The sequence below is a fragment of the Cyclopterus lumpus genome, chromosome 9 (genome assembly GCF_009769545.1).
Source record: "Cyclopterus lumpus isolate fCycLum1 chromosome 9, fCycLum1.pri, whole genome shotgun sequence".
NCBI lineage: Eukaryota > Metazoa > Chordata > Actinopteri > Perciformes > Cyclopteridae > Cyclopterus > Cyclopterus lumpus.
In genome coordinates this window covers 8,099,825-8,126,621 of record NC_046974.1, presented here as the reverse complement: position 1 = coordinate 8,126,621, position 26,797 = coordinate 8,099,825, and the positions used below count along the sequence as shown (strand labels likewise).

At 42.7% G+C, this 26,797-nt stretch overlaps 3 protein-coding genes and 1 long non-coding RNA gene across 4 annotated transcripts in view; 2 read left to right on the top strand and 2 right to left on the bottom strand.

The window, feature by feature from the left end:
• Positions 1-59: 59 nt before the first annotated feature.
• LOC117736119 (serine/threonine-protein phosphatase PP1-gamma catalytic subunit A) lies at positions 60-3,860 on the bottom strand. Its single transcript, XM_034541209.1, has 7 exons — positions 3,422-3,860; positions 2,868-2,999; positions 2,494-2,724; positions 2,101-2,205; positions 1,634-1,857; positions 1,088-1,222; positions 60-732 (listed from the first exon to the last, which is right to left on the bottom strand). The coding sequence occupies exons 1-7, from the start codon at positions 3,474-3,476 to the stop codon at positions 643-645; spliced, it is 972 nt and encodes a 323-aa protein (XP_034397100.1). The 5' UTR covers positions 3,477-3,860; the 3' UTR covers positions 60-642.
• Positions 3,081-13,355, top strand: LOC117736121. Its single transcript, XR_004609951.1, has 3 exons — positions 3,081-3,223; positions 6,477-6,730; positions 12,901-13,355. It is a non-coding gene; the product is annotated as an uncharacterized LOC117736121 (long non-coding RNA).
• myl2b (myosin, light chain 2b, regulatory, cardiac, slow) lies at positions 6,258-7,554 on the bottom strand. Its single transcript, XM_034541210.1, has 6 exons — positions 7,504-7,554; positions 7,326-7,401; positions 6,845-6,949; positions 6,619-6,697; positions 6,490-6,538; positions 6,258-6,395 (listed from the first exon to the last, which is right to left on the bottom strand). Exons 1-6 carry the CDS (start codon positions 7,537-7,539, stop codon positions 6,291-6,293), a joined length of 450 nt encoding a protein of 149 aa, XP_034397101.1. The 5' UTR covers positions 7,540-7,554; the 3' UTR covers positions 6,258-6,290.
• Positions 13,356-14,421: 1,066 nt separating the features above from the next.
• cux2b (cut-like homeobox 2b) overlaps positions 14,422-26,797 on the top strand; it is an 84,030-nt gene continuing 71,654 nt past the window's right edge. Inside the window, exon 1 of the mRNA XM_034541207.1 lies at positions 14,422-14,484. Within this exon, the coding sequence (XP_034397098.1) occupies positions 14,422-14,484 (63 nt within the window). The remainder of the gene's footprint in view (positions 14,485-26,797) is intronic.

The following is a 26,797-nucleotide window of genomic DNA, read 5'->3' as shown; positions in this document are numbered from 1 at the left end:
TGTACTGTGACGATTAATAAGCAAAAAGGTTCGAGGAATAAATGACATTCAGATACCAATTCCACCTTAAAATACACTCAAAGTTTATTAGAAAGATTTAGACGTTACAAGAGTGCTTACTTATTCATTTATTTTAGCACAAGACTTGTTTAAAAATGTGATGATGCAGTGTAAGTCGAAACCTCATGATACCGACCGTAACTAAACTGTAAATATAGTTTTACATAAGTAAACAGGTGTTTGTGACTCTTCCCCGTTTGTGTTTTATAGCCATTAATAGCCATTACTGAAAAGAAAAAGACCACAAATTAATAAGACAATAAAGAAACTGGAGAAATTGTGCACAGCTTCAAACAAGGCATTCCTGTGCATAAGTAGCCATATTGTTACATTTTTCCTGATTGAACAGTCATATGTGGCAAAGACTAGCTGCAAAATGGAGTGCAAAACACCTGAGGTTTTCATGGTGATATATCAATTTACCCCTGTGGACAAAACAACAAAACATTTTGCTTTCATCAAGTAGGAGTGAACATCTTTTCAGTATTGGCAGCCTGAAGGATAGATAACCAACCCTTCATATGCAGAAAACAAAAGCAGAAAAGAGGAGCGAGATTCCGGCTGTTTGTGCCCCCCCCCCACTCATTTCTTGGCTTGCTTGGTGACCATGTTGCGAGGGGGAGTCACGGGACGGCTGCCGTTGGGCTTCTTCTTCTCAGCTGGTTTCAAAATCTAAACCCAGCATAATTTCAGAGTATAAGAAAAGAAATGTCCATTATTTTTTCACTTCCAATTAATTAAAAAGCCATACATAATAGATGTATTAGGAAAAAAAGACAGAACACTGATAGGTTACGTTAAAAAAAAAAGTATGTTCTACCTGTATTCACAGACATTATGACTAGTCAGTAAATCTGTTACCAGTTCTATCTGAACAATTATTGGCCTTATTTCTACTTAAACCTATTTGTATGTAGTTAATTGTTGTTCACTTAGCAGTATGTTAGTTACAGTTTGTCAAATTTATGTGCAAATCATATTGTCCTAAAATACTTAACGCACAAGCTCAATTTCCTTTGAACCGTACCTGAAAAGAGCACATGAGGGTCTCATCCACACTCATCATGGCACCAGCATTGTCAAACTCTCCACAATAGTTAGGCGCTGAGAACAAAGTGACAAGCTGTCTCTTTGCGAAGAATTCATAGCCATCCTCAACAACCTGCAAGTGGGATAATAATAGAAAAGACATGTTTAGACACATAAAAAAACAAAACAAACCTTGAACGAAGCAGTGTTGTATATAGTCTTGAGCACAGGTTCCTGATGGGTCGGGCAAACATATTTTTCAAATAAAACAATGTAAAAAAGAATCTTCAGTTGAACTGTTTGACAACCACTCGACGTACAGGGACCAGTGATCAGGGGTCACAAGAAGACATTGCTTTATCTTCAATTGGTCACAAGCCAAAAACATTGGGAACCATTGTCCAGTGCTCACAGTATTGTGACAGTTCTGTGTACAGTACATGATGTACTGCAGTGATTGTGTATTAAGTGTTTTCAGCATTTTCAGAGACATGAACAACAACATCGTCACATTTCTGTTTATGACGGAGGTTGTTGCGAATACCTGATGGGCACGGCAGATCAGATCCAGGTCATGCTTGTGCAGGAACTTGGCCACCACCTCTGAGCCAAAGGTAAATGATACGCCTCTGTCATTCTCCCCCCAGCCCAAAACGTCCTTGTCTGGATCAGACCACAGCAAATCACACAACAGACCCTGGTCGGGCACATCAGTGGGGCGCATGATGCGTCTGATTTGCTCCATGGACTGAAGGTCAGGTGACAGTCCTAAACAGAGCAGCAGTAAAGGTACAAATAAAACACACTGATACAGAGGTCAGTACCTCTTCCACATGGACATGGTCCATGTCAGCTGACAAACTACAAAGACAACATTGCTTCAGGACAAATGAGCGTGGCTGACATCAAAAAGGTAAAATACTTTGAACATTCTGTACAAAACTAAAACCAAAGTGGCTAGCTTAAGCGACCGGTGTGAAAAAAACATTAAAATAAATAAATAACACCCACCTCCATGGCAACAAAAGATTTTCTCATCAACAATGGCGGCAATAGGGAGGCAGTTAAAACAATCTGTGAAGGTCTTCCAGAGTTTGATGTTGTACCTTCTTTTACCTAGAAAGTTCAGAAAAAAAGATTTCAATATCATAACAATAGTAACACTTGCTGCACAGTTGTGAAACTCCACCAAAGACATCAACCATGTGTCAAGATAAAAAAAGAAAGAATAAAGTATTTTGAGGGCGAAAGATAACATAAGCCACAAAGTAGGGAACACAAGACAAAACCAGAAATTAACTCAACCATCACAACTACAATATACAAGGAAACTGACATTAAATGCTTTGAACAAATGCCTACATTTGGAAAAACATTTACTGGCCACCAAGGTATGATACTCACACTCGTCATAGAAACCATATATTCTGTTGATTGAAGCACACTCATGGTTTCCCCTCAGCAGGAAGAAGTTCTCTGGGTATTTGATTTTGTAGGCCAGCAGAAGGCAGATGGTTTCCAGAGACTGTTTCCCCCTGTCCACATAGTCACCCAGAAACAGATAGTTGCTTTCTGGAGGGAACCCTCCATACTCAAACAGCCTCAGCAGGTCATAGTATTGCCCGTGAATATCACCTGCAAGACAAAAGGAAAATCAATGCACCTACAGCACCAAGGTGAATTTGCAGGTCATAATTTGCCATTGACCCCTTGGTGAAATGTAAAAATATGTTCAACATAAGATCCATCTGATAGATACGCATTCAAATCTCAGTTACCACAAATCTTGAGAGGGGCCTCCAGCTCCAGAAGAATGGGTTGACTGAGAAAAATCTCCCTGGACTTCAGGCACAATCCACGAATCTCGATCTCCTGCAGCTGCACATTCTTGCCAGGCTTTGCCCCTCTGACTGCAGCAAGAAAACACAAACAAAAACAGGTCAGGGAAAAAAAAAAAACAGTTGAAAGTGTTCCGCCACCTCTATGCTGAGGTTGTGCGGGACAAAAGGGTGACCGTGTAACGTACAGGAATGCGCAATGTTTGGCGTTTGCGTGCGGGACCAAGTAACGCGAACGTTACATGTCGCCTCGTGCCCTTCTTTAGGTACAATGACACCCTCAAGCCAGACGGAAGGTAAGAATCGGAGTTCAGCCTCAAAGGGTGACTAATTAACTTGACCTAATGCGGCTAGTTATTTGTATACAAGCTGTTGCAAAACATCCGCTGAAGCTAATCGCGTTTCTAGCTAACGTTACTCTTTAGCGTCACATCATGCGGATAACTGAAGTAGCTAGCGACTGATTTATGGGCAGTATTTCAGCCTTTCCTTACCTTCTAAAAGACGTTGGATAATACTGTCTATGTTAAGCTTGTCAACATCAGCCATTGTAGTGGTCGGTGTTAATAAAACCGCTTCAGTCAAATAAAAAGTGTTGTTGTTTTACACACTTGAAAGCTAGCTAACCCGTTAGCTTCCTAACGTTAGCTTCGCTTATTTGAGGCTAAATACGTTGTCGTGACCCTGATTCCGTTTAGCTGCTCGTTGACACGTTTGACAATCTGTTACTGCTACTTCGACACCGCAGTTATACAAAAAAAAAAAAAAAGTTCTACATCCAAGGCTGGCTTTTGCTAAGAAATAAGGGACTAAAAAAAATAAACGTCAACCGCACTAGCTGTCGGCTAGCGATGGTGCCCCGACAGTGTTTGTCTCTGCCGCACCTTGTGCAGCGAGGCGGCTGCGCGCGCCGCTGCTTCCCCCTGCTGGACTGGTTGGGCAACGATGCTTTAACCTACATACAGATTATGAGATTTTGGAGGGTAAACATGCAACAACATCGACTTGATTATTAAGTGTATATTATGAACATCAGGCAACATTTTGAAGACATTCTTACTTACTTTTACTGTGAGCACACACATCCATTGTTTGTAAACAAAGTCACAGTCAGACAGTGTACATAAAGCAAAACAAAAGAGATTGAAAGAAGATGTATCTCTATTGTAGGAGTCAAATTATGGAACAACGCTAACATAAATGTAAGAATGTGTAACTCATTTTTGGGTTTTCAAACGGATTGTTTGTAAAGCTATTTTTTAGGGTTACAAGTGTGAATAAAACATTTTTTTTTAAAATTAATTTTGTACTTTCATATCTAATTATCTTGAGGGTAACCTAATTGATAAGAATGTAGGATTGTTTTAATGCAACATAGTTATTTTTAAATAATAATTTCTTCAGTAAAACAGCTCTTAATTGTTACCACAACAAAATGTTAGGTGCAATGATTCTCTCAAATGTATTGGTAAAGCATTTGAGATCAATCTAAGTCTAGTTATGGTACTAACAGCAACACATCTGTTCGAAGCTCATTGCTGTTCAATTGAGCAGTATTTTCACATTATGTCAAATTAAAGGGAAAATAACATAATCCTAAAATACTTGATGCACGGATGGAAGCAACTCACCTGAGAACAGCGCGAGTTTAGTATTTTACAGCGGGTTGATGTCATTACAAGCTAGACAGCAGCTTATTACTGTGTAATTATACACTAGCTCAATCATTAGTAAGTCTTAAGCAATAATATAGTTGTATTGGTAATAACAAAGTGCTGGAATAGCTACGTATTTAACAGGTAATTTGTACAGCAATTTTGGGAACAAAGGGATAATGGTCAATGATTGATGCGGTAATTATTAATCATTATTCAGCAGCATGTATGCCAATCTTCTTTAAAAAAAATCAAATCAAGCCTTTTTAGTATTTTGACAGTCTGGTTACTAAAACTCAGATGACAACAAACCATTCTAAGCCCTCCAGTGTTTTGGCAGTGATGATATATTTACAGGGAAACAAATTCAATACAATCCCTGCTCCTATTTTTTGGTGGTTTTCAGCTGCTAAATTTAGATTTCATAGGAGGGTACTGCTATGAAACTCCAATCTCTTGTAGTTAGCCAAGCCCATACTGTATGGAATCTGGCAAACAAAAAACAATATTCCCCATTTTAAACAAATGGAACAACTATTAAATGAATCTGCACTGTTAACTATAATCACTTAAGTTTTGATTGCAAAACAATATAACTTACTATATATGTATTTTAATCTTCCAAGGTCAAAGTTAAAGAACAATGTGGACTCTTAGATAAGGAAAATGTTCCTCCCTAAATTGACACTGTGCTACCCCTGATCATCACCACAGCTCAGTGCATTTGCTGATTATTGAGAGACAGAGCTCAAAACAGAAATACAGATATCTTAAAAATACTGCTGCAAAGGCAGCACTGGACTATTAGCACCGGCTAATTAAATATCATGACTGCAACAGCTTCTCTGTTGCAACAATGGGAAGTGAAGCTGCACACAAATCCATCTCCCTTGAGCCAAATGGAAAAGAATAATTGTTGTTTCTTACACTGGGATTAGCTAACATCCTCACAGGCCTGCTGCATGTTTAACCTCCTGACCACGGGAAGAATCCCACACACCATCATTAGTGTATATTTGCAACAATCTTCTTCAGCGATACCAACCCCCCCCCCCCTTCCCATATTCATTCAGCAAACATATATCATCGCATGTGATGTCAACACACATTGAACACTTCCTTTCTGTGGTCTCATACATTTTTAATTTGACCTATTACATACAGGAGATCACATGTCGATAGCGTGGTATAAGATGTACCTATACACACACTAAGATATAATGCTTAATACATTAATGCAAAATGATGTGATTCATGTAAATGAATGTGAAACGTGAAATAGTTTCTGTATTAATTTGTTTTTATGCTGTCGATTTTGTGAAATTTCAGCACAAACATGACCCATTCATTTAGGGGGAGGCACCCCAGGCTAAAACATCGTTTTTCATGCACTGGTCAATTTTGAGATTCAGGGCTATTTTGCTTCCATAACTTGTCTTCCTTTAGATTAGTGGAGAGAAAACATCCAACGTACACATTTATTCTCCTACTTTGTCTATTTGCGTCTGTATTTTTCTCCTAAATTCACCAAAAGTTAGCACTAAATAGTGCCTCAGTTGCATTTATAAACATAACATTTCAGAAATGTGCCTTAATATAAGTACTCAACTAGGGAAGCGTCATGGTAATATCTGTTAGTAAGATGCTTCTACTCTATTCACTTGGGGTGTCTCCCTTTAAACGTCCAGAGTGAAATCTCCGGAGTCATCTACTCTTGGTCTTTCTCTTCACCATGCGTGATGACGTGGACCAGGTTCTTGTAGTCCAGGTTTCCCGCTACATCTGGTGGGAACGCTGCAAACATCTGTTCCATCTGTGGAAGAAAATATATATATATTTTTAAAAAAACGATTATTATTGAATCAAAACTCAACACTGTTATTTTTTTCCCGAGGTGGAGCTCTAACCTCTTCAGGGGAGAACCTGTCCGCCTGAGTGGTCAACATGTCGGTCACACTGTAAAGACAAGCAGCGATGATGAGCAGACTGGACGTTCACGCCTCGTTCAGCCACAGAGAACCGGGACTGTTACTCACAAATCTTTCCTTAACGTTCCTTTGGCCTCAGGATCGAAGACCTTGAACGCATTGAGGATGGTCTCCTCCGGGTCGGCACCTGAAGATGAACAGATGAAAAGTTCAAACAAAGGTATCATCTTTTTTTTCTCCTTCTTTTTCGACCAATAATTGCCATGCATAGACATTTGAATTGTTACAATCGGGCTCTGGAATATGCAGAACAACCCCACCCCCCCTCGTTAACCTTTTAGTTTCTCTCCAAACATGGTGAGAAAGACTGTGAAATTAATCGGTCCTGGTGCCTCCTTCAGCATCTCATCAATCTCTTCTTGCTTGACATTTACACGGCCTAGAGAGGGAGGTCAGATAAGGTGCAATCAGATTTAGAGCTTCAATTGACAATTATTGTCATTATTATCAATCCCACTGTTTGATGTATCCCGCCTCTCATAATATTACAGCAACCTCACTATCACCATATTGATTGTTTTTCTCGGAGCAACAGTCCAAAAACAAAGATATTCCTTTTGAATAACACAAATACATTCCTTCTAACACGTGAGAAGGAACCAGAGAACGTTTTGGCAAAAAAAACTTCAAAGATAAATTGATTATTAAATTGGTTTCCTCGGCTTTTATTTGTTTCGGCTCGAACGATACTGACAACGTGGGCATGCAATGTGACAACTTGGAATAACACAAAAGAGACACACAGGTGGTCGTACCTAAAGCTGCGAACGTGTCTCTCAGGTCATTCTTGTCAATGAAACCGTCTCTGTTCTGATCCATGATGGTGAAAGCCTGCAGAAGGTGTATATTGTTACATCATGTGGTGTCTTCAGCATGCACAGAGTAAAACTGCTGGGATTCAATGTGAAAGGAGACATTTGGCAGAGCACTGACTTCTTTGAACTCCTGGATCTGAGCCTGTTCAAACATGGAGAACACGTTGGAGCCGCCTCCCTCCGATCTCTTCTTCGCTTTCTTGGGTGCCTGCAGGCGGGTGGGGGTTGGGGGGGGGGGGGAATGACGCCCTAATTAGATTCAATACTAATGGCGCGATCATCACCTGGCTTTCAGCTTCAGCTTCACTCCATTATTGTTTTTTTTTTTTACAGCGACACGTGCGCGCTCATGCTAACGAGCCAATGATCAGCAAACTTACCAAGTTGTCAGGGGCAATTAATTGCACCGCGGGTTATAGGTTCATCCCGGGGCGCGCATGTCATTAGGACGGATTACCAACACTGTCAGTTTGTTATGGAAATATTTACTCAAGCCTCCAATGCTGCGAGAATGCAGACTAAGCCTGGGGAGGGTGTGGTCCGCTGCCCACAGTCCCCGGATCACGCGGGGGGGATTATTCTATGGGGCCCGGGTGATGACAGGGTGGTACACTGAGCCCTGTTTGATCAGAAATCCCTGTGAGGCGAGGATTATGTCGAGCTATTTACACGACTGCCAAGGAACGGTGGAAAAACACACACACAGTGTGAGGGAATGCAGCGCGATGACATCATCTCGCTCGGATTCACGGGCCTCTCGACAGCTGCTGTCTAACCCTTGTTGTGGATTAGCTCTCGAGCGCTTGTATATCTCGTGGACAGGACCTCTGGCGCTCAGCTTATTTCCTTATTTTGTTTTTAAGAGGATTCTTGCACTCGTGGGGCGTGAGGCAGAGTCACCCTGATGCTGCTGCCCTCTGAGAGGACACGACGGAAAGATGATTGATCGAAAATGATACGTTTCACTTTTTCTTGACCCACACCTGTTGCTCTTCTCTCCTCCTGTTCTTTCCTCCGTTCCCATTACCTCTCCTCCCCTGTTACCGCTACGTTTCTTTCATCACCTCCGTGTTGCTCATCTCCTTGTTTCCACTCCTTTCCTCTACTCTTCTCCTTTCTCCTCTCCTTTTGACGAAGGCCGTTAGAAAGAAGAGGAGGGAACAATTTATCTTCTCTCCTTATTTCCTCTCCTTTCCTGTCCCTTTCTCTCCTCTTCTCTTGTCTCCTCTGCTCCTCTTTCCTCTCCTCCCCCGTTGACAGAGATCGTTAGAGGAAAGAGGGGGCAACAATTACTCTATCCTCCCCCCTCTCTCTCTGTATCTATATACTTAAAAAAAAAAGAAGTATATAAAAAAAACTTAATCAATAAATCATCAATAGGACAACCGGAGTGCTCTCTTATTGATGATCTGTTTTGTTGATCTGTATTCAGTGCCCATGCACTATTGATTCATCGTCATTGGCATGAGCAGAGGAAGATGTATAATTCATCAACACATTCCATGACAGTATATGATATCAATAAATAATATAATATAATATAATACAAAACACATGCAGCAGAAACATAATGTCTCCTCACAGCCTTAAACCAGACTGAATGCAATGACAATGAAATCTCTGTCCACTCACCATATTCCTGTGGTAGCTGAGGAGGAGCACGGTCCTCGCTGCTTAATGATCGGGCGGCACACAAAACAAGGGGTAGATATACCGAGCCCTCTCCCCTAGATGATGGGGCACGCCGGGCTATAAATACTCCATGCCTTCTTTAGTCAGAGACCCAGGTAAAGAAAACCATTCCCTCACCGCCGTCACCCCATTGTCAGAGTTCATGAGCTTTAGGGATGATAGCCAAACGCACATAGCCCATTACGGAGACCCCAGAATAACAACAGGACATAGCTTTGGCTCAGGAAGGACAGTTGTTTGTGACTGACGGTTGCACTGGATGGGATCCATCACCCAGCTGTCCTGTGAGGGCCCCACATGACCAAACCCACGTTCTGATGGGAGCTGTTTCTTGGTAGGACAATAAAGGGTCCTGAGCCCCAAAACAAGACTTGATTATAACCAGCATGTCGTGCTGTGGAAAGCCCTCAGTGCCTTGTTCATATGATGTGTTTCATGAACAACGTTGCTGTTCTCTTCCAACAATGTTGGACAGTTATCCATTCGTGGAACCGTAGTTTGGACAGCGTTGCACTGTTCTCGGCTGAACCGGTTAGTAGACGTGTTTCTTATATAATACATCGCTGCGAGGTGTATAATATGTTCTTTTTGTTTGATGATAGACTGCAAGTTAAGTGGATTTTAAGAGGAAAGTCCAACATTTAAAAGAAGGTATAAACGTAAAAGTCCAATCCTAAATATGAACGTATAACTTTTTTACTTACGTTATTTATAGTTAATCCAATCCAGCGTCAATCATCACACACTCACAGTGAACACATTTTAAAGACCTCCTCCATTGTTACTTCAGCCGGGTGTTTGAGCTCCACTTTGCAGAATCCCGTATGTGTGCAGTGTTTTTACGTTTCTCTGCGCTCACCTGAAGCTTCAGTGAAACGTGTTTCCCAGCAGGAGTTTGTGACATCACAACTAGTTTGGAAACCAAAATGCAACTTAAACAAGTGAGATGTGGAAACAGAAGACCTTCAGAGCACCAACTCTGAGAATGGACTTTCCAGTGAAGTCAGAGGCGTCTTGTGTTCAGCACTTAAACTTTGGAAATTAACAATATTTGCATATTTATAGATTCGGCATGTTTCAATCCGAATGATAGAATACATTTTACAAATTTTTATCAATCAATTCTTTTGACAAGCCACATCAGAAATAAATTATTAGTCAAAGCGGAGTATTTTATGTGTCTTAGAACCTGCTGGAGGAGATCTTTAAGCGTCACAAGGATACGTTTTATGACTTCTCCCAACATAAAACGTCATGTGTTTTGAATTCTTAATGTTTGAAGTATATAAACTAATATAACGGTTGTTTGAGGACAGCTGGCCTATATTTCGGATTGTCGGAAAAGTACTTGGAAGAGAGTTTCATCGAAGGTTTGTAGTAATTGAAGCGTTGAATGAAAAGTATGGTTCACCAAAATTACCACAAATATTATAATCTTTAATTTTGGACGAACTGAATCTTTAAGCATTTACAGGACTGCACACTAAAACTACAGAGTCTCATTTGGATGTATAAATAGTTAAATATAGCTTTTATGGAGATCACTAGACTTTTGTTTTATTCCAAGTTTTTTTTACAAAGCGTTGTTTTCAAATAATTTCTTGAAAAGGACAAAAGCGAATTTAAGTTCATGTGGCTGAAAAACATCTTTTTGGAAAACAGATATTTTTGAAATGTCATTTGCATGAAAAGCACAGGCGTAATTCATAACTTTAAGGATGCATAGCGGTTCGATGTTCCTGTTGTCTCGCGGCTGACCAGCAGAAATAGAGACAAAGGCTTGAAGTGCTCAGTGACTATAATTCTAAGCTTGTAGCATGAAAGCAGTCACTGGGGATAAAGTTAAACCATGTGACTAACATTCAGGACAGGTTGAGTGGCGCGGATGTTTTCCATCTGTCTCCTTTATTTCTTGGACCGTTCACTTCCCCCTCTCGTCCAGTGGGTAGTGCTAGCAACCCACAGCATCCAGCATCCAAACTGCCACACAAATCGGATCCGAACTCGGCTGCACTGAATCAACTCACTGCCGTCCCATCTGATTTTAAACAAATACTGTACGTGTATAGTGTGGATTTAGCTCCAATAAAATCCCTTTTATTTAATTGCATCATGCACTAAATGAGGTATTTCATTATGTTGATTATGATTTCTATTCATAAAAATTGCAAGACATTATCACATTTTCTAATGAATATTTAAATAAACCTTCATCTGTTCCACTAATCACCCACCCAGTAAAACAAATGTCCTTTTAATACAGTTAAAGTGCAGATGCGTAGCCTTCATCAAGTCCAATCGAGTATTGATCGCCTCACGTAGGCAGATGGAAGGTGGCGTTATAAACTGTGAGCAGCTCTGCAACCCTTCCGGAGAGGTCCAGGCTCCAGACTCTCGTTGTTAGGGGAAAAACAGGTTACGGGGAAGCTCAATAAAAGACGACTGGAATGCAAATAATTATAGTTTCAACGCTTTGCTCCCACTAAGACTCATAATGGCATACTGTTGCACTGGGGAAACTGCTCAGTCAAAGCAGAGAACTCTCACACTCTGGCAGACCATCATTCTGTTTCGCTTTGATCCACTTGTTTGGTTAAATAAAGGTTGCTATGGTAACCAAGGTGATAATTGCTGAAGAAGTAACAAAACATTGTGAAACATTTACACACACACACACGCACACACACACACACACACACACACACACACACGTCACAGTAAAGGTAGAATAATCGCCTCATGTGTCGAGGTGCTATCCGGCCTTTAATGAGTGGACATGTCGCCAGGCTCTACAGATATGAATCTTTAGGTGCTGCTATTTAGCTCCATGAAATCACCAAGCAAGCTCAAAGAAACTTCTTTTCATTGGCCGTCATCCTTTTCACACCGATGTCCTGCCTTTCTTCTGAGGAAACAGTCGTTTTAAATCCCTCATCCACTGACCTCATCAAAACAATGATTTTCTTGCTCTTGGATAATTTCCCTTCTGTGCGCTCAGTCCTCATTTTAAGTAACCATGCATTACTTTTTTAGATTAGGCTTAAGAGGCCCGTGGTGCTTTGTTGATGGCGGCGGTGAATGTGAGGTCAGGATTATATTCATAACTGATTGAGGTTATGAGTTTCAGCTATTTTTCATGTGGAATCAGTGGGGGGCAAAGTGTCCGCCTCTCGAGGGGGAGATAGTGGGTTTAGGTCCCACCTGGGTCCCCACAGAGCCATGGGTGCTCTACATTCCCATTGAGCCACAGTACTGTGTTCCTATCTGAGAATGTCTGGGATTACAAACACTTTTGCTTCATCCGCCGGCAAAACAAGAGTTTTTGGTCTGAGCAGGGTGTGCTGGTGGGCAAGGTCGCCTGAGAGAAAACAGTATTTACTGCAGGTCCTTACTCACTGACATGTCCTGACCCAGAGCCTCAGCCGGTTTCGCCCAGCTGAAGTGTGTCTTGGAGAGTTTATATATATATATATAGAGAGAGAGAAGGAGACAACGAGTTCATTACGAAATATGTTGCCTACAGATCAGATCCTCTACTCAAATGTAAATTAGCATAACGATAATGGATGTTTCAAAATTAATTGAGGAAATCACAAGATTTCAGACAAATTTGCTGTTTCTTCAATGTACAAATATTCTCATTCATATTTCATGTATTGTAAAACAGTTGAAACTGTCTTCTGCAGCTCGATAGCGAAATCTGGTTTTCTTATACACCGCTATCCTTATTATTTATGAATCCTGCATTTTAGCCTCACCCTAGAGCCACAAATAAAGAACAATAAGCAAAACTTTTAATAATCTTCACTTTCTTTCCCCGTAGGTGTTTGTTTACGGCGGAGGAATATGTCATTGTCCCCCGCGGTGCTAAAAATATGACCCGTGAGGATATTATTTTCTACCTGAGACTGATTTTCATATCGGCTGGAAGCTCCTGCACACTCAGGCTGGTGCACGGTGACCGGGGAGTGGAACGTGGACTAAAACCTTTGGTTTTGATGGATGCCTTCACTCATTGATAAAGGTATAATTAATGGAGGAAATCACACAGTGCTCATCTGCACATAACCTTGCTTCTAACACCGTGGTGTCAGCAGGGGGAGCACCTGGCACCAGTGTTGGAGCACTACAGCAGTCGGACCAGAGGATTGACTTCTTTTATTCAGACAAAGAGCCCCATCGTGCTTTATTAAGTTAGACAAAGTAAAACACCTGACAGTTTATATATGCTTCCAGTGTTGCTGTCATTCCAATTATTAAGGCCATTGTGAATTTCATAAAGACAATTTGGTTTTATTTCAATCTAAAAGCACATGTTTATTCTCTTACACTGCACGCACGCATACATGTACATCCTTATCATTTTCTATTAATGTGAATGCACAATTGAACAACAATTATTGACAATCTATGCAAAATGATCCACAAAAATCACAAAATGGTACATAATCACAACATATACAATCTTAAATATGATCAAATATGGGCTTTAAAAGCAATTTCATTTTCTGACAAGTAATAATAGAATAGATAAAAGTAAATAGGTTTGAAAGAAAAAACAAAACAATAATAAAGAACACATATGCTACTTTCATTGTCAATACATCCCTCTAAAAGATTGATTCAAAAGTGCAGTTCATTAAATATATGTTACATTTTCTCTTCAAATATGGACGGCAGAGTTCAATAGATGTATTTTGTGTAATCTGCACGGTGAGAAAACGACACGTGCACTAAGGTAAAGTGACATTCTAATAATAGTTGGACTACATATGTCGATAATGTAGCTTAATTTCCAACACTGCCTCTAAGTGTAGTCTACTGTCCCGTATGCTCGTGTAATAAACACTGTACAAAAAAAAAAAAAGGGAAGAAGAAAAAAAAAGAAAAGAAAAGTAGGCTTGGCTAAATTCCCTGAACTCCACTAATCTACACATCATCTCCTTCCCTTTTCCAGACGGTATTGATCAACCCCGGGCTTTACGTCAGTATTGATAACTTTGCCAAACAAAAATCAAGTGCAATTGTCCAGTTAATGTTTGGGAACGGAGGCACGGACACACTTGCTCTTTACTTTTCAAAGACACGGGCAGTTCTCCAAAAAAAACCCAAAAAAATATCGTCTACTTTTTTTTCTCTTCCCCTTCCCCCCCCGAGTCGCTTCCACAAAAACATGTTGGCAGACTTGTCAAACCTATCGGCGGAGTCTCGTGTCAAGTCAGTTCGCTATTTTTTTCTAAAAGTGGGACCGCTGGTCGTAAACGTTGTTTAACGAGGGGGGGAATCCAGCCCACATATTTATTGCAGCCGCTGAAAAAAAAAAATCTCCTCAATATCCCCCAAGATGGCCGCCGATGTAGGATCGATGTTTCAATATTGGAAGAAATTTGATCTACGGCGGCTTCAGGTTAGTGCTATTCTCACCTTTCTCTGCTTATTCTTTTCCAGCGGTATGTCTCGTCGCTGTACTCCGGGGTGCGTTGTCTCGTTTGGGGGGGCAGCGCGAGGCGAAAGCTAGCGGTGTTTGCATTGATAGTTATTAGAAATTGATCTCTCTTCTGCCTTTGTTCAGTTCAATCATTGATCCGCGGTGGAGCGACCGTGGAGCAGCACAGCCTCTGTGTTAGCCACACCGATCTGGGATCAGCACCGCGGACAGCACTGATGTTTACATGCATTAGCTTTTCTGCCTTTTTTACTCTTTATTGTCCGCGACCAGCGCCGGCGTTCTTACATGTACGGAAACTTTTAATGCGCCCCTGAATCTCTGTTCTTGGACATAGGCTGTAACTTTTTCACCCAGCTTAATGTTTTATGCGGTTTGTGTCGACGGCCGTCGCGTTGCTGCTGCATCTTTCAGTAGGCTAATAGTACAATTATTGTGATTTTTACATTTGTTTGTGTGCGTGTGTATATCTTGGAAGAATTTGCATGTTTGGGGGAAGTTTCATTTGTGATTGGGAAAAGTTTATTTTGTGGACATTTTGAGACATTCTGTTCGGACATTTTAATGGAGATACACAATATATATGTATGTGTGTTCCGTTTTTTTTTTTTTTTGTAGACATTTAAGAAACGTTAGCCGTCGCCGACAGTGCAAACAACATATAGAGCCGGTTAGTTGCAGAAAAAAAGACGAGCTTTTGTAAACGCCGAGGCGCCGGAGCGTTATGTCGCGCGAGCACACACGTTTCTAATTAATAGCGTGGAGAATGTGGCAGGTGAGCAGTTTGTTTGTATCACAGCCATAACGCAGGCTACACACACACACACACACACACACACACGCGCACACACACACACGGTCCTATTAAATAGCATGTCCGCTCCGGAGCCTATAGCTTAACCCTCTGAGCCCAAAGTTGCATTTATGAACCACAAAGCCGACAGAATATGCGTTAGTGTTGCCGAAAGCGAACGTTGAATTAAGGATGAGAAAGCTAAACGCTGTTTTCAGTGTCCACTCCACCTCTCCACCCCCCCACCCTCTCCCCTCCTCACCACCACCACCACCCCTCCTCTCCTCTCTCCTCAAGCCGCATAGGGCTGCTCGGCCGGGGGGGCTGTGTAATTGTATTCCCCGCTAATGTTTGTAAATCAGCCTCGGCTCGGCGCAAGGGCAACGTCTCTGCCGTGTGACTGATGTTCTGTAACATGAGAGATGACAGGAGCACGGCAGACCGTGTCCCTCGGAGAAGCCTACCGAGGAGGAGAAATCCGATCTGGTGGCTCTCGGCTTGTCTCGTGCCGGCCGAGTGTTATTCCGGCTCCCGGCCGCTGGACCTCTCTCTCTCTCTCTCTCTCTGGTCCAGGCTTTGGATCCAGAGGGGCGAGGAAGCAGCTATTGTTGTTGCGGCTTCACGTCGCGTCCTCCCTCCCTGTCTCTCTCTCTCTCTCTCTCTCGCTCTTTCTCTGCGGGCTCTCGTGCTGTTTCACCCCGGCTCCAGAGGACCGTGTACCATTTGTGATAGATGTATACATTCAAGGTTTTTCATTAAATATGACTGAGTAGCCTAGGAGCTAAATCTGAACTGCCCCTTAAGGATGCCCAAGCCATTACCCAGTGTCATGAGTAGTGATGTAGTGGTATATAATAAAAAGGGTAGCCTCCAGTCTGTGACCATCATCAAAAGGCATACAGCCATTAATTTATATATACAAATAATGATATCTGCAGAAAAGTATTAGTTCACGCTTATGTTCCCTTGAATGACCGTATCCTCATGGAAATTAACTCTGATGTAGAATAGCAGTAGGCCTACCTGCAGATGGATTATTGGCAGTTTATAAAGGTGGCAAAGTAAATAATTGCATCAATGAGGAACCGGTGGAAGGTAGATGCAATGAATGTAGGTGTTAACATCCGCACAATCCAGGATTTTAGGTTTATGGATTATAATGCCATCTAGTCCAGGTGATATTGTGAAAAAAAAACACTATTATGTACATGGATGATTGTGCAGGTTATTTTATGAAAATATGTTGTTGGAGAAATGCCCGTATTGGTCCACATAGTCTCAGTCTTCAAGATTAAATAAGATAAAATGCACATATATATCCTTATTTGGCTTTAGTTATAGCATTTATAAATAGCACACCTTGACTTTATCTTCAATGTCTAGTATGGAAAGGTGCCCTTTTTATGATGCTTTTTAACCGGTTTGTTCATCATGTGAAGTTTTGGTGTTTGTAATGATCATGTGACAAAGATACAAACGCATGTATGTGTCCAAAGTGGTGGTTTCCTTTTTATGCTCCTTGCGCGCCGAACCATTTAACATTTCACAGGACGTTATCGCATGTATTTGATCACATTATCTTATTGTCAGCAGCTCTGGTAAATATTCTTACAAGCCTCTGGTTGCAAACATGCCCATAGCTGAAATGTGACATCCTCTGCTACATGTGTCTGAAATCAATTAATTCACTTATTTCTGATTCAGTCATGGTTGAAGCCGGTCCTGGCGGTGGAAAATCATTACAGCCGTTTCCCCGTCTAACCCCAAATGGCATTCTTGCTATATCTGAGGACATCTACGAGCTATTTATCTTAGCAGTTCACACCGGAACAATTAATGTCTCATTACATGTTATTATATCAGTACACTGAGTGTGCATTTTTTTTCTTTTCGGTGTTTGTACGGTAGATTCGTGCCTCCGAGGTGTACAGGATGAATAATTAACCTGCAGGCTGATGAAAAGAGGGCAGGGAAAGTGCGAAGCGCTGAGGTGGGGTGACCTTGGTTCCTGCTGGCTGCAGGTCACCCGGCCGTTGCTGTGGTAATCATTCACACCAGCCAGATGGCATTTCCGTGGGCGAGCATGAAAAGGACGGGTCAGGGTCTGTCCTGCCAGGTCCTGCCAGGCCCAAAAACCACTCTGGGCCAATACGGTACCTGGAGAGAGAGAGAGAGAGAGAACATTGGGCCCGCCGAAAGACTTTGCAGAGCCAGGTGATGCGAATGTGTGTTCAAACCGCGGAGAAACACACAGCATCCTATCCTATCAGCGGAAATGTCGTATTAATTAATCATTTGTCACACCTTTTATTGTCCTTTTAAGCACTCAGAGAAAGCAAATCCTCAAAGCAGACTAAAAAGACATGTATTTGATTTAACTTTAGAAGGCCTTGGCTCCTCCACGTCTAGCCCTTTTTTACTCCCAGTTACTTTTATCCCTCTGTTGTTTTTAACGATGTCGCAATGCTGCGCTCATACGGCGAAATAATGCTCTGCTTATTTGTTACCGTTTCCTAGCCTTGTTTTCATTCTCTCTACCATGATTCTAAGAGGCGGTGGGGTTTTAGATCAGGAACAAAAGCTTGTGATTGTACTACATTTAGCATGACTCAGTTGCTCTGGTGTCAGCTCTAATCCGCACACAGAGACAACAGTATTGCCAAACAGTGAAATTGCTTTGCAGCCTGTGAGCCTGGCTGCCTCTGCTGCCAGCCTGCTCTGTGTGCTGTTTGCCAGTAGCCCCCCCCCCCCCCCCCCACACACACACACACAACCACACACACTAACCCTGCAATCTCAAATTGGCTGTGAAAATCGGTCTCTGTCTCCATTTCATTCATGCTTTCATATATTTGTTTTCTGATATTGTTAATGTCACATGCATCAGTATAATCTCATTGTGGTGGAGAATAAGTCAATCCAGAGCGCCTCAGATCTTGTATTATTTATCATAATGACTGTATCATTCCATTCATATGCCGCGATAGACATAAAAGGCTTTCGAGTTGACCTCCACAGTGCGCTATACAGTATGTGTGCTCATTATCTCGTTTTTTTACAGGCTGGTTTTTTGTTGTCAGGTCTTTCAAATCTTCAGCAGATTAAGTGCTGCGTTTGAATGTAAAAGCTGCCCCATCATCACAATCAGCAGTGGTTTGAGTCGCGCATGCCTCCCATGTAAACATTTCTCCTAAAATGCTTTCATTATTACCACTTCTGTGAATGGATGGGTGGGGCATGTCTGTCACGGTCCCATATCCTTCGGGTTGCCCCTCTCTTCCTTTTGACAGTGACAACAAAGCGAATAAGAAAGAGAGGAGCTTTTACGGGACTATCTGGGGCAAATTGAGATGTGAAATCCAGGAGCCATAACCCTGGTACATAAAACGCAGGGAACATTACAGAGCGAGAGGAGTGAAACAGACTTCGGCATTAAGCTGTTTAACCTCTCTGTGTAGCATTAGTGGTAGAGACTTCAAAGCAGATGCTTCAGCTTTGGAAGCAGAATGACAAATGGGTTTAGAGACAGCTCCGATGAGCATTCTCGCAGGAAGACTAGGCCTGTCATTAATGTCAGCTTAATCACTTTGACCTTCCTTCAAGTAGATTTCCATACCTATCCAATCATTTTGCCTTGCTTGTGCTCCTGTTTGCAGACTGCTGGTTGTGCTGCCGTTTGATAAGCCTGGTTATGATGATGTCACTGACTATATCAGCAATTGTATACCGAAAGCTCTAAAATTAAAGGATTGGTTCACGTGAAAACAAACTTTACTTTAGCCACGCAATTAGCTTTGGTTTTATTTCCCCACGTTTTGACATCTACGTCTCTGCCCCCCCCCCCCCCCCCCCCCCCCCCCCGATGCAATGGTGGTGAATGCAATTTCCTTTCTGTAGTTCACAGCTTTCACGAAATTACAGTTGCACCAAGTGTCTTTCAAGACACCACCATGCTACCTATCACATCAGTATCTCACAAAATCAGACATTTCAGTCCCTGATTGGCTCATTAAATGAGTTCCGGGAAGAATTATAATGAATATATATCGTAAATATGTCATTAGGTGGATGCAAAGTAACACGAATATAACGTGAAAGGTCTTTAATACAAACCGTGTGCAATCAAAGATGGAAGCTATGTAAAAGCAATTCAGGTGCTGGAGAAAATGTGGGCATTGTACATGTCTGCAAACCACGGGATGCCTTGAATGTCGAATGTTTCTGAACCCAAAACACGTCTCATGAACATGTTTTATATGTGCCCTCTGTCAGACTTGCAGAAAATGCACAGTGGCACGTGGTTAAAACGTTGTGAAACGAATGGTTGAGTGCGAAGAATTAATGTCACATTTCGGTCTTTTGACCACCTGCCCGCATATCTCAGTTTCTGAAGGCTTGCTGTTTTTAATGTTGTCTCTTATGAAGAGTTGTGCCAAGAACCCCCCCCCCCACCACCACCACCACGCCCCCTTGGTAGTTGACAGTGCTTCAAGAGCACGAGACGCCAGATTTTTCATAGCGGTGCGTCCTCCGTTCTGCTGCCCCTAGGCTGGAGCAATTGCTTTGCAGGAGTAAATAACCAGCTTTAACAAAACTTCAGGGACACATTAGTCTGCTGGAGGACGGCTGCATGGCGGTAGGGCAGCCTCTTCTTCCCTCACAGCGAGCCGGGCGGAAGCATCCGGAGGGGAGAGGTAATGGCTCATCGGCATGGGTATAAAGCTGTGTCTTCTCTCCCCGCTGACAGACGGTCCCGTGCCCAGCAAGTTCATATTGAGCTGCGCGTCTCCGCCGCGGCCTTGGCTTTATTTGTTTTGACTGTCTGAAGCCACAGCAGACGTATTGAGCACCAGTCCTTTCTTGTTCATTTTACCGGGCTTACGATGAATCCCACTGCCCTCCCTCTCTCAGTCTCCCCCCCGTCTCCCTCTCCACCTAGCAAGCCTCAGCTGTACTTGGCAGTTTCACTTGCTCTATTTCATTCCTAGATCGTCCATTTCGTCCATCATGACAAAAAAAAACATGCTTTTTTCTCTTCTTCTTCTTCCAAATGTGCAAGCGCCAAGCTTTTGTACGGTGTGTGTGTTCTGATGTTGGTTGTCATGTAGCGTGGGTTAGCATGGTGTGAAGGGTGCTCCTGGGCCCACAGCGCTCATGAGATCAATGAGCGCTTACCTTCTCCAGGTTGTCCTCGGGGATCTCAGCCTCTCTCATTATGTGCCACTGCTCAGAGTGTGTTTACCAGACTGGAGGAACACTCGACATGTGCATGCCACCCATTTGTAAGGCCCATTTGTCATCATTTAAGTGGGAAGAGAGAAGACCCGGGAAGACAGCCTCTTGTTGGTCTTTTGAGTATTAAACCGGCATTTGTTATTACTAAGCAGATGCGCTCTTATTTATCAAAATAATACAAAAGGTGCGTTATAGCAAAAGCAGATGGATCAGGCTTGTTGTGTAAGCCGTTCTTGTCTTTGTGCAGCTGCTACCCCCGCACAGTTAATTACTCTCTTATTCATCCCCAACAATGGGAGGCGATAGAATAAATCTGAGCGGCGCACTCTCGCTTCTTCACCGGGAAGGTGCAGACTGGGACCCTAAAGCGAGCGAGTGGCTTCAAGAGGTACAGTTTATCATTTTTAATGGAGAGGAACAGGAAGTGGAGACATGAAGCTGGGCTCTGTGATTTATACGCCGCCTCAGTCGGGGGGAGAAAAGAGCAAGTCTATCTCCCTGTCCACACCTCTGGGTTGCAGTCGCTCCTGCTTGAATCATACCCCTTTGGCGTTCGCGGCTCCTCTTCAACACCACCAAAATACACTTGCACCTTGTCGGAGCCTCTCCAGGGAAATAACAGAACAGGAGATTTTGCCGACATAACCATGAGATATTGTAAAAAAAAAAATGTTTGCCCTATTATTATAGAATCCATTATTAATGCCAGCAATTATATATGTTAACACATGCGGCCTAATTAGTTATTGCTGGTGTGTAGGAGGTACAGTGTCTCCACCTCGCCGCTGTCTCCTGCCCCTCACTTCATCTGGTCTCGTGGTTCCCTGAAAAGCCCAGTGATGTCATGCCTCCATTGTCACCTGTTCATTTACTTTCGTGGGGGAGGGCATCGGGGTATTGATTAGGGGTTGCAACTGTGTTAGCAGCTCTGCCGGTGTGTAATATAGGCCTTGAGGCTATTCTGTCTTTCCGTTCAGTCTCACGAGTGCTTTCCAGACCTTGTAATCTTAATTAAATATGCAACTTTTGATCGCGACAGGGTCACTATTATTTCATTTTTTTATGTTGCATTGAAATGTGGTCACAGACTCGCCGTGCACCTCCACCCCCCCAAACTGAGAGAAAAAGCAGACATTTTGAATCTTAATGCAAAACAATGGAGAAAAGAACAAAGAACTGAATGGAGTCGCTCCTTTTTCAATTTCCCTTGTTAGCCTCCTGCTGCATTCCCCCTATAGTTTTTTTTTCTTCTTTTTTTTCAGAAGAAGAATTTTACGATATTTCTTCCTCCCCTCCCCTCCCCTCCCCACCTCTCCCTCTTCCTCTCCTCCCTCTCACTCCTCGGCAGTTTTCCCCAGACAGGTTCCACAGTGTTTTAGAGGGGATGGATTTAATTGCTCTGTGGGGATTGGTTGGCTGTGCCGGGCTCGGCTGTTTAATTAGTGTACCCTGCCGGGATTGGTTTAATGCTTCATGATCTTGAAATTGTCTGATTGTTCAGCCCTCTGGGGACTCTCTCTGCCTACGTAGGCCAGCAGGTTTAGCTAAACATTGCTCCAGGCTCCTGCTCTATGCGAGCGGAGGACGAGTACGCCTAAGGAACAAAAATGTGGTGGAGGTTGGGGGTGGGTCAACTTGTATGACAAACCAGAGGACATGCTTGCGAAGTGGACGGGCTTCTGGGTTCTCCTGCGTACTTGACTGCAGGAGATCAATGCAGACCTCAAAGGAATGTTTATCGTTCCAATATCTCAACTCAGCTTGACGCTGTATGGAAATGACCCGATCGACTATTAATGCAGTACCAATATTGAGACTGTGATACGGTGTTTCTTTATGATAAGCGAGCACGGGATCTTGAAGCATGTGGTTCTCGGCTTGGCCCGTACGTTCTTGCTTGGACGACCTGTATTTTTGAAGCCTCTCGCCGCGTGCTTTTTCGCCGACTTGTTTTGCACGCGGGAGAGAATCTCTGCCGCGATGAGGCCATCAGGATCATTTCGCGAGGGCCTCTGAATGATGTGCTTGGTCACCTTGAGTGAGAGGAGCTGGGGAAATTACTTTTGTGTAAATGGGCGCGGGGTGTGTCTGTGTCCCTCCTGTAGCCCTCCATGGGATGCCCTTGGTTTGGTTCAATCATGGCAGTGATGTTGACCTCAACAGTAAATGTGCTTGGCATCAGATCCTGGATAAGGGAAGAGCGTGCGTTGTGGCGGCGGTGCAGTCCAGCACAGATAGTACCTATTGAAGGCTAAACTCATTCCGCTTCATCAGACTTATCGAGCCCACTCACTCAAAGAACTCAACCTTCAAGTGCATAAATCTCCAGTGGATGATAATAAGAATACCTTCCTCTGCCTCTCTGCCTGGACTTTATAATGCGTTTGTCCTCACGGTGAAGGATGACTGAGTGTTCTGTTGCAACAATGATTACTTTTTGTCTGAGAGCCCTTAGCATGAGGAATCCTCCAGATAGATGCCACATAGATCATGTATTCTGCTTTTCTTGACTGCATCATGTGTGCTGTATGTGTCCTATGCCTGTATCTACTATTGTGTTTACACCCTCAGAGACGCCGAGTGGATGCACATGATCACCAAGGTGATAGACCACATGGCAACCAAAGCAACTCCCAAATGAGAGTCGCACCCTGGGCTTCATCCCCTTTCTCTGTGGGGGAGATGCCCTGATTACTGAGTGACTTTGTGCTGCAGTTGAGGGCCCTCTCCAGCTGTTGGGATTGTTTGTGCAGTGATGATAAGGGGTTGTGAGTAATCAGAGATGGGTTGTGTAGACAATCTTTTAATCTCTTCAATGTTCAGCTATGTTGGGGACATTTGTATCCATTTGTGGTAAATGTTACTTACTTTGCTCCCCCTTCATTTAGCCTAAAATAATCGGTGTACCGCTTGAATATAACGTGGGGCTGTGGTTGTATCGGTGGGACTGGAAGTATTCATTGCATCCTGTTATTTTTGGGGTCAATTGTGGATCACGGTCAAAGTCAACAATGCTGCTCTTTCATAAATCCGCCCCAAGATTTAATATGGCAGGGCTTGTTCTCCGTCAAAGATAACAAATATTATTGCATCCCAACGCCATCCCCCACTGCCTTTTGGGCATGGTGTGAGTCCAGCGTTAGTCTAGACGTGCGGCATCATTAACCTGCCACGACCTCAGCCCCTGATGAATTCGCTCTCACATCCCCTGCAGCCTGGCGTTAGCGGCCCTCCTACAGTCCACCGGGAACTGGGCCTCCTTTGGACTGGCCATTAGAGCCACTAGCCTCTACTGGCAGGCATTAATAGGCCAAGTGGCCGGAGCCTCTCTCAGACTGCTGAATAATTCATACCGTCTGGGCCATGTCTAGTCCCGGGGCGCAGGGGGATGTGAACTGGGGAGTAGGGTGCAGGGGGCTGCATGGAGGTGCAGGGGTTAATAACAGGTCTGCCTCTCTGTGTCAGCAGCTGCTCAACCCCCTCTACCCCCAACAAACGCGCCCAACCCCACCCCACGTACGAAAGAATCCTATTCAGTTGATTAGATTTTTCAAAATGGATCAATTTTTAATCAGCGGAGCATCTGACTACGGTCAATACCATTGTCGCTGGGAAGACAGTTGTTGGACAGCCGTCTTTATTTACAGGAATGTTTGTTTTTTACTGTATGCAGATGGAGAGGCAGGAAACGGCTAGCTCAGATCACTGCACCACTGCAGTCCCTGGCCTGTCCAGGCAGGGGTCTGGCCTCATCATGCATGTCTGCAACAACAACACCACCACCAAGGCTGCAGCAAATCCAACGCTCTCTGATCCTGCCCTTTTGGAAGATCAGTCGTGAATATGTATTCACATCAGAGCAGGAAAGGTGGATTAGTCTAATGTCTTTTCCTGTGCGAATGTGGGTCGGTCCAGAGAGACTTCTCCTACTATTTTGCATCTGCATAAATAGTGAGTAGGCGTGAGGAGCCAACAAACTAGCTGTAATACCGCCATCAACATTTCATTGGGCTGTGGGGAGACCCTAACATGTTAAATAATGAGGAGCACATAAACTTAATGTTCAGAACCTCTCCGCAACTGCTGACGACATCTAGTTATGACTCTATATGTAGGCAGAATTATGAGGAGATAATCCTTCTTCAGAGTGCTCCTCATTTTTGCACATCTGGTTCTTTAACACCCAACCCCCAAATGTTACTGGTGTGATCACTCTGAGGAGCCTTCAGTGTGTCAGAGAGCAGAGTGAAGAACTTTTTATGAAATATAAATACTGTCCTGTAAGTATGGGGCAATATGGAGGAGCAGAGCACTCTTGCATGTCACATGTCACATTCCACTTTTCTATCTCCAAACAGAAAGCCTTGCTACTCTCTATTTCAATGACATGCAGTAGACTGACTACTATTGCTTTGGCCCCCTTGTACAGGTAAAAGAAAGATTCATTTGATACTGTTATTATATACAAATAGACGCCTTCACAGTGTCATTTTTATACAGTGAAATGTTTCAGTAATCAAGGTCAAATGGTGCGATGTGCTGCAAAATCAATAATGTTCTGTCCTGATGGGGTTAAATCAATATATTAAAGTCAAAAAGATCAATCAATAATGTGACCAACATGAACATACTTGAAAGTGCAAATAAATAATTCCACTTACTCCGCGCTATCGCTAGAAAATATGATCATGTAGGCTAACCCAAATAATTAAGAAAACATATCAGTGAAAGAAGAGCACTAAAAATGACAATTAGCTGAGCTTTAAAATGCCAGACATCATCCTGCTGTGTCTGTGACGACGTCTCACCTCATAAACTGTCACGAAAAATGACTTTAATGACCCTAACACAAAACTAAGTGGAGACAATAGTGTTTTGTTCTACTATTCTCACTAATCTTATTAACTTCAATTGAAATAATGCAGATATTAAAAAGCAGCTCCCATAAAAGGAACAATTAAAACAGCATAGTTGACAGTAAAAGCTACTAGCAGTCATAAGTGTCGTAGTCCCCAAACACCTTCAATAAAGCTGAAGCAATGGAGCATAAAGATGATGCATGCATCAGTGATTTAGGAGGGGTGATGGTACAAGTAGGTGTTTTCAGGAAATTGCTACACTTATTTAAAACCACGGCAAAGAAGTTGCTTCTATAACAAAAAAAATATTGTTGAAAAATGACGAGCGAAATGTAGAAGCGTTTGTTTTACTGTCTTTAATCGGGTCATTTCATGCCACTTTTGCGAAAGTTTAAACTTTTGCGAAAGTGTAAACCTTTGGACGCTGCGGGTCCAACGGTGAACAAGATCCAGACACATTGAGGAGGAAGACGAACAAGCAGAACGACAATGACACGAAACATAACAGTTTTGACACGGATCCCTGATAATAACTATAAATATGATATTGTATGTAGCTTTTTTTTTTTTTTTTATTCAAAAGAAGCTCCAGAGCACTTCATAGGCATGAGAGATAAAAGAGTGAGCAGATGAAAGGCATTAATACGACAGAGGGACACCGAGGCGCTGATGGAAAAATTGAAATAAGATAAACAGAAGGTTTCAGCTACAAGGATATTGAGACAATAGACTAGTCAGGAGGAGCACATCCCTTTTCAAGTGCATAAACGGAGATCACAGACTCTCAGACAAACTTAGCGAGACAGGAACATCAGCTCGTGTTTACGTCAGTCCTGATATTTTGTATGTATAAATGCACTTAAATAAATGTAATGGTCTCAGTATCAAACAACCCTGGACAGTATCCTGCTCATATCTACTAACATAACTGGCATATTGGCTGTAGTGTGTGACATAATCACGTATTGACTGACACATTTGCATATTGACATATTAACTAATTGGCAAATGACACTGGCATCAATTTTGACCCTGAGATATAACAACATGTTTGCATATAAACAAGATGGCGTTAGTGTAACATAATGCCATGTTGGCATCATGGCATGCAGGCATATTGACACATAAATAACGTTGCAGACTGCTGCTTATTACCAGTGTAATTACTTTCCCTGGTTTCACGCCCCTGTGAAAACCTTAGAGTAGCCTGGTAGATATTTATGAACCTCAGTGGAAAGATATTGTTAGTTTATATTACAGATGCACCGATCCAACTCTTTCAGTACCGATATTATATCTGGGCTCTGGGTGTCAGCTGATACAGAGTAATGAACCCATACCAGTGTATGATTTAATAAGCCAATTAATAAGTCCAAGGTGATGTCTT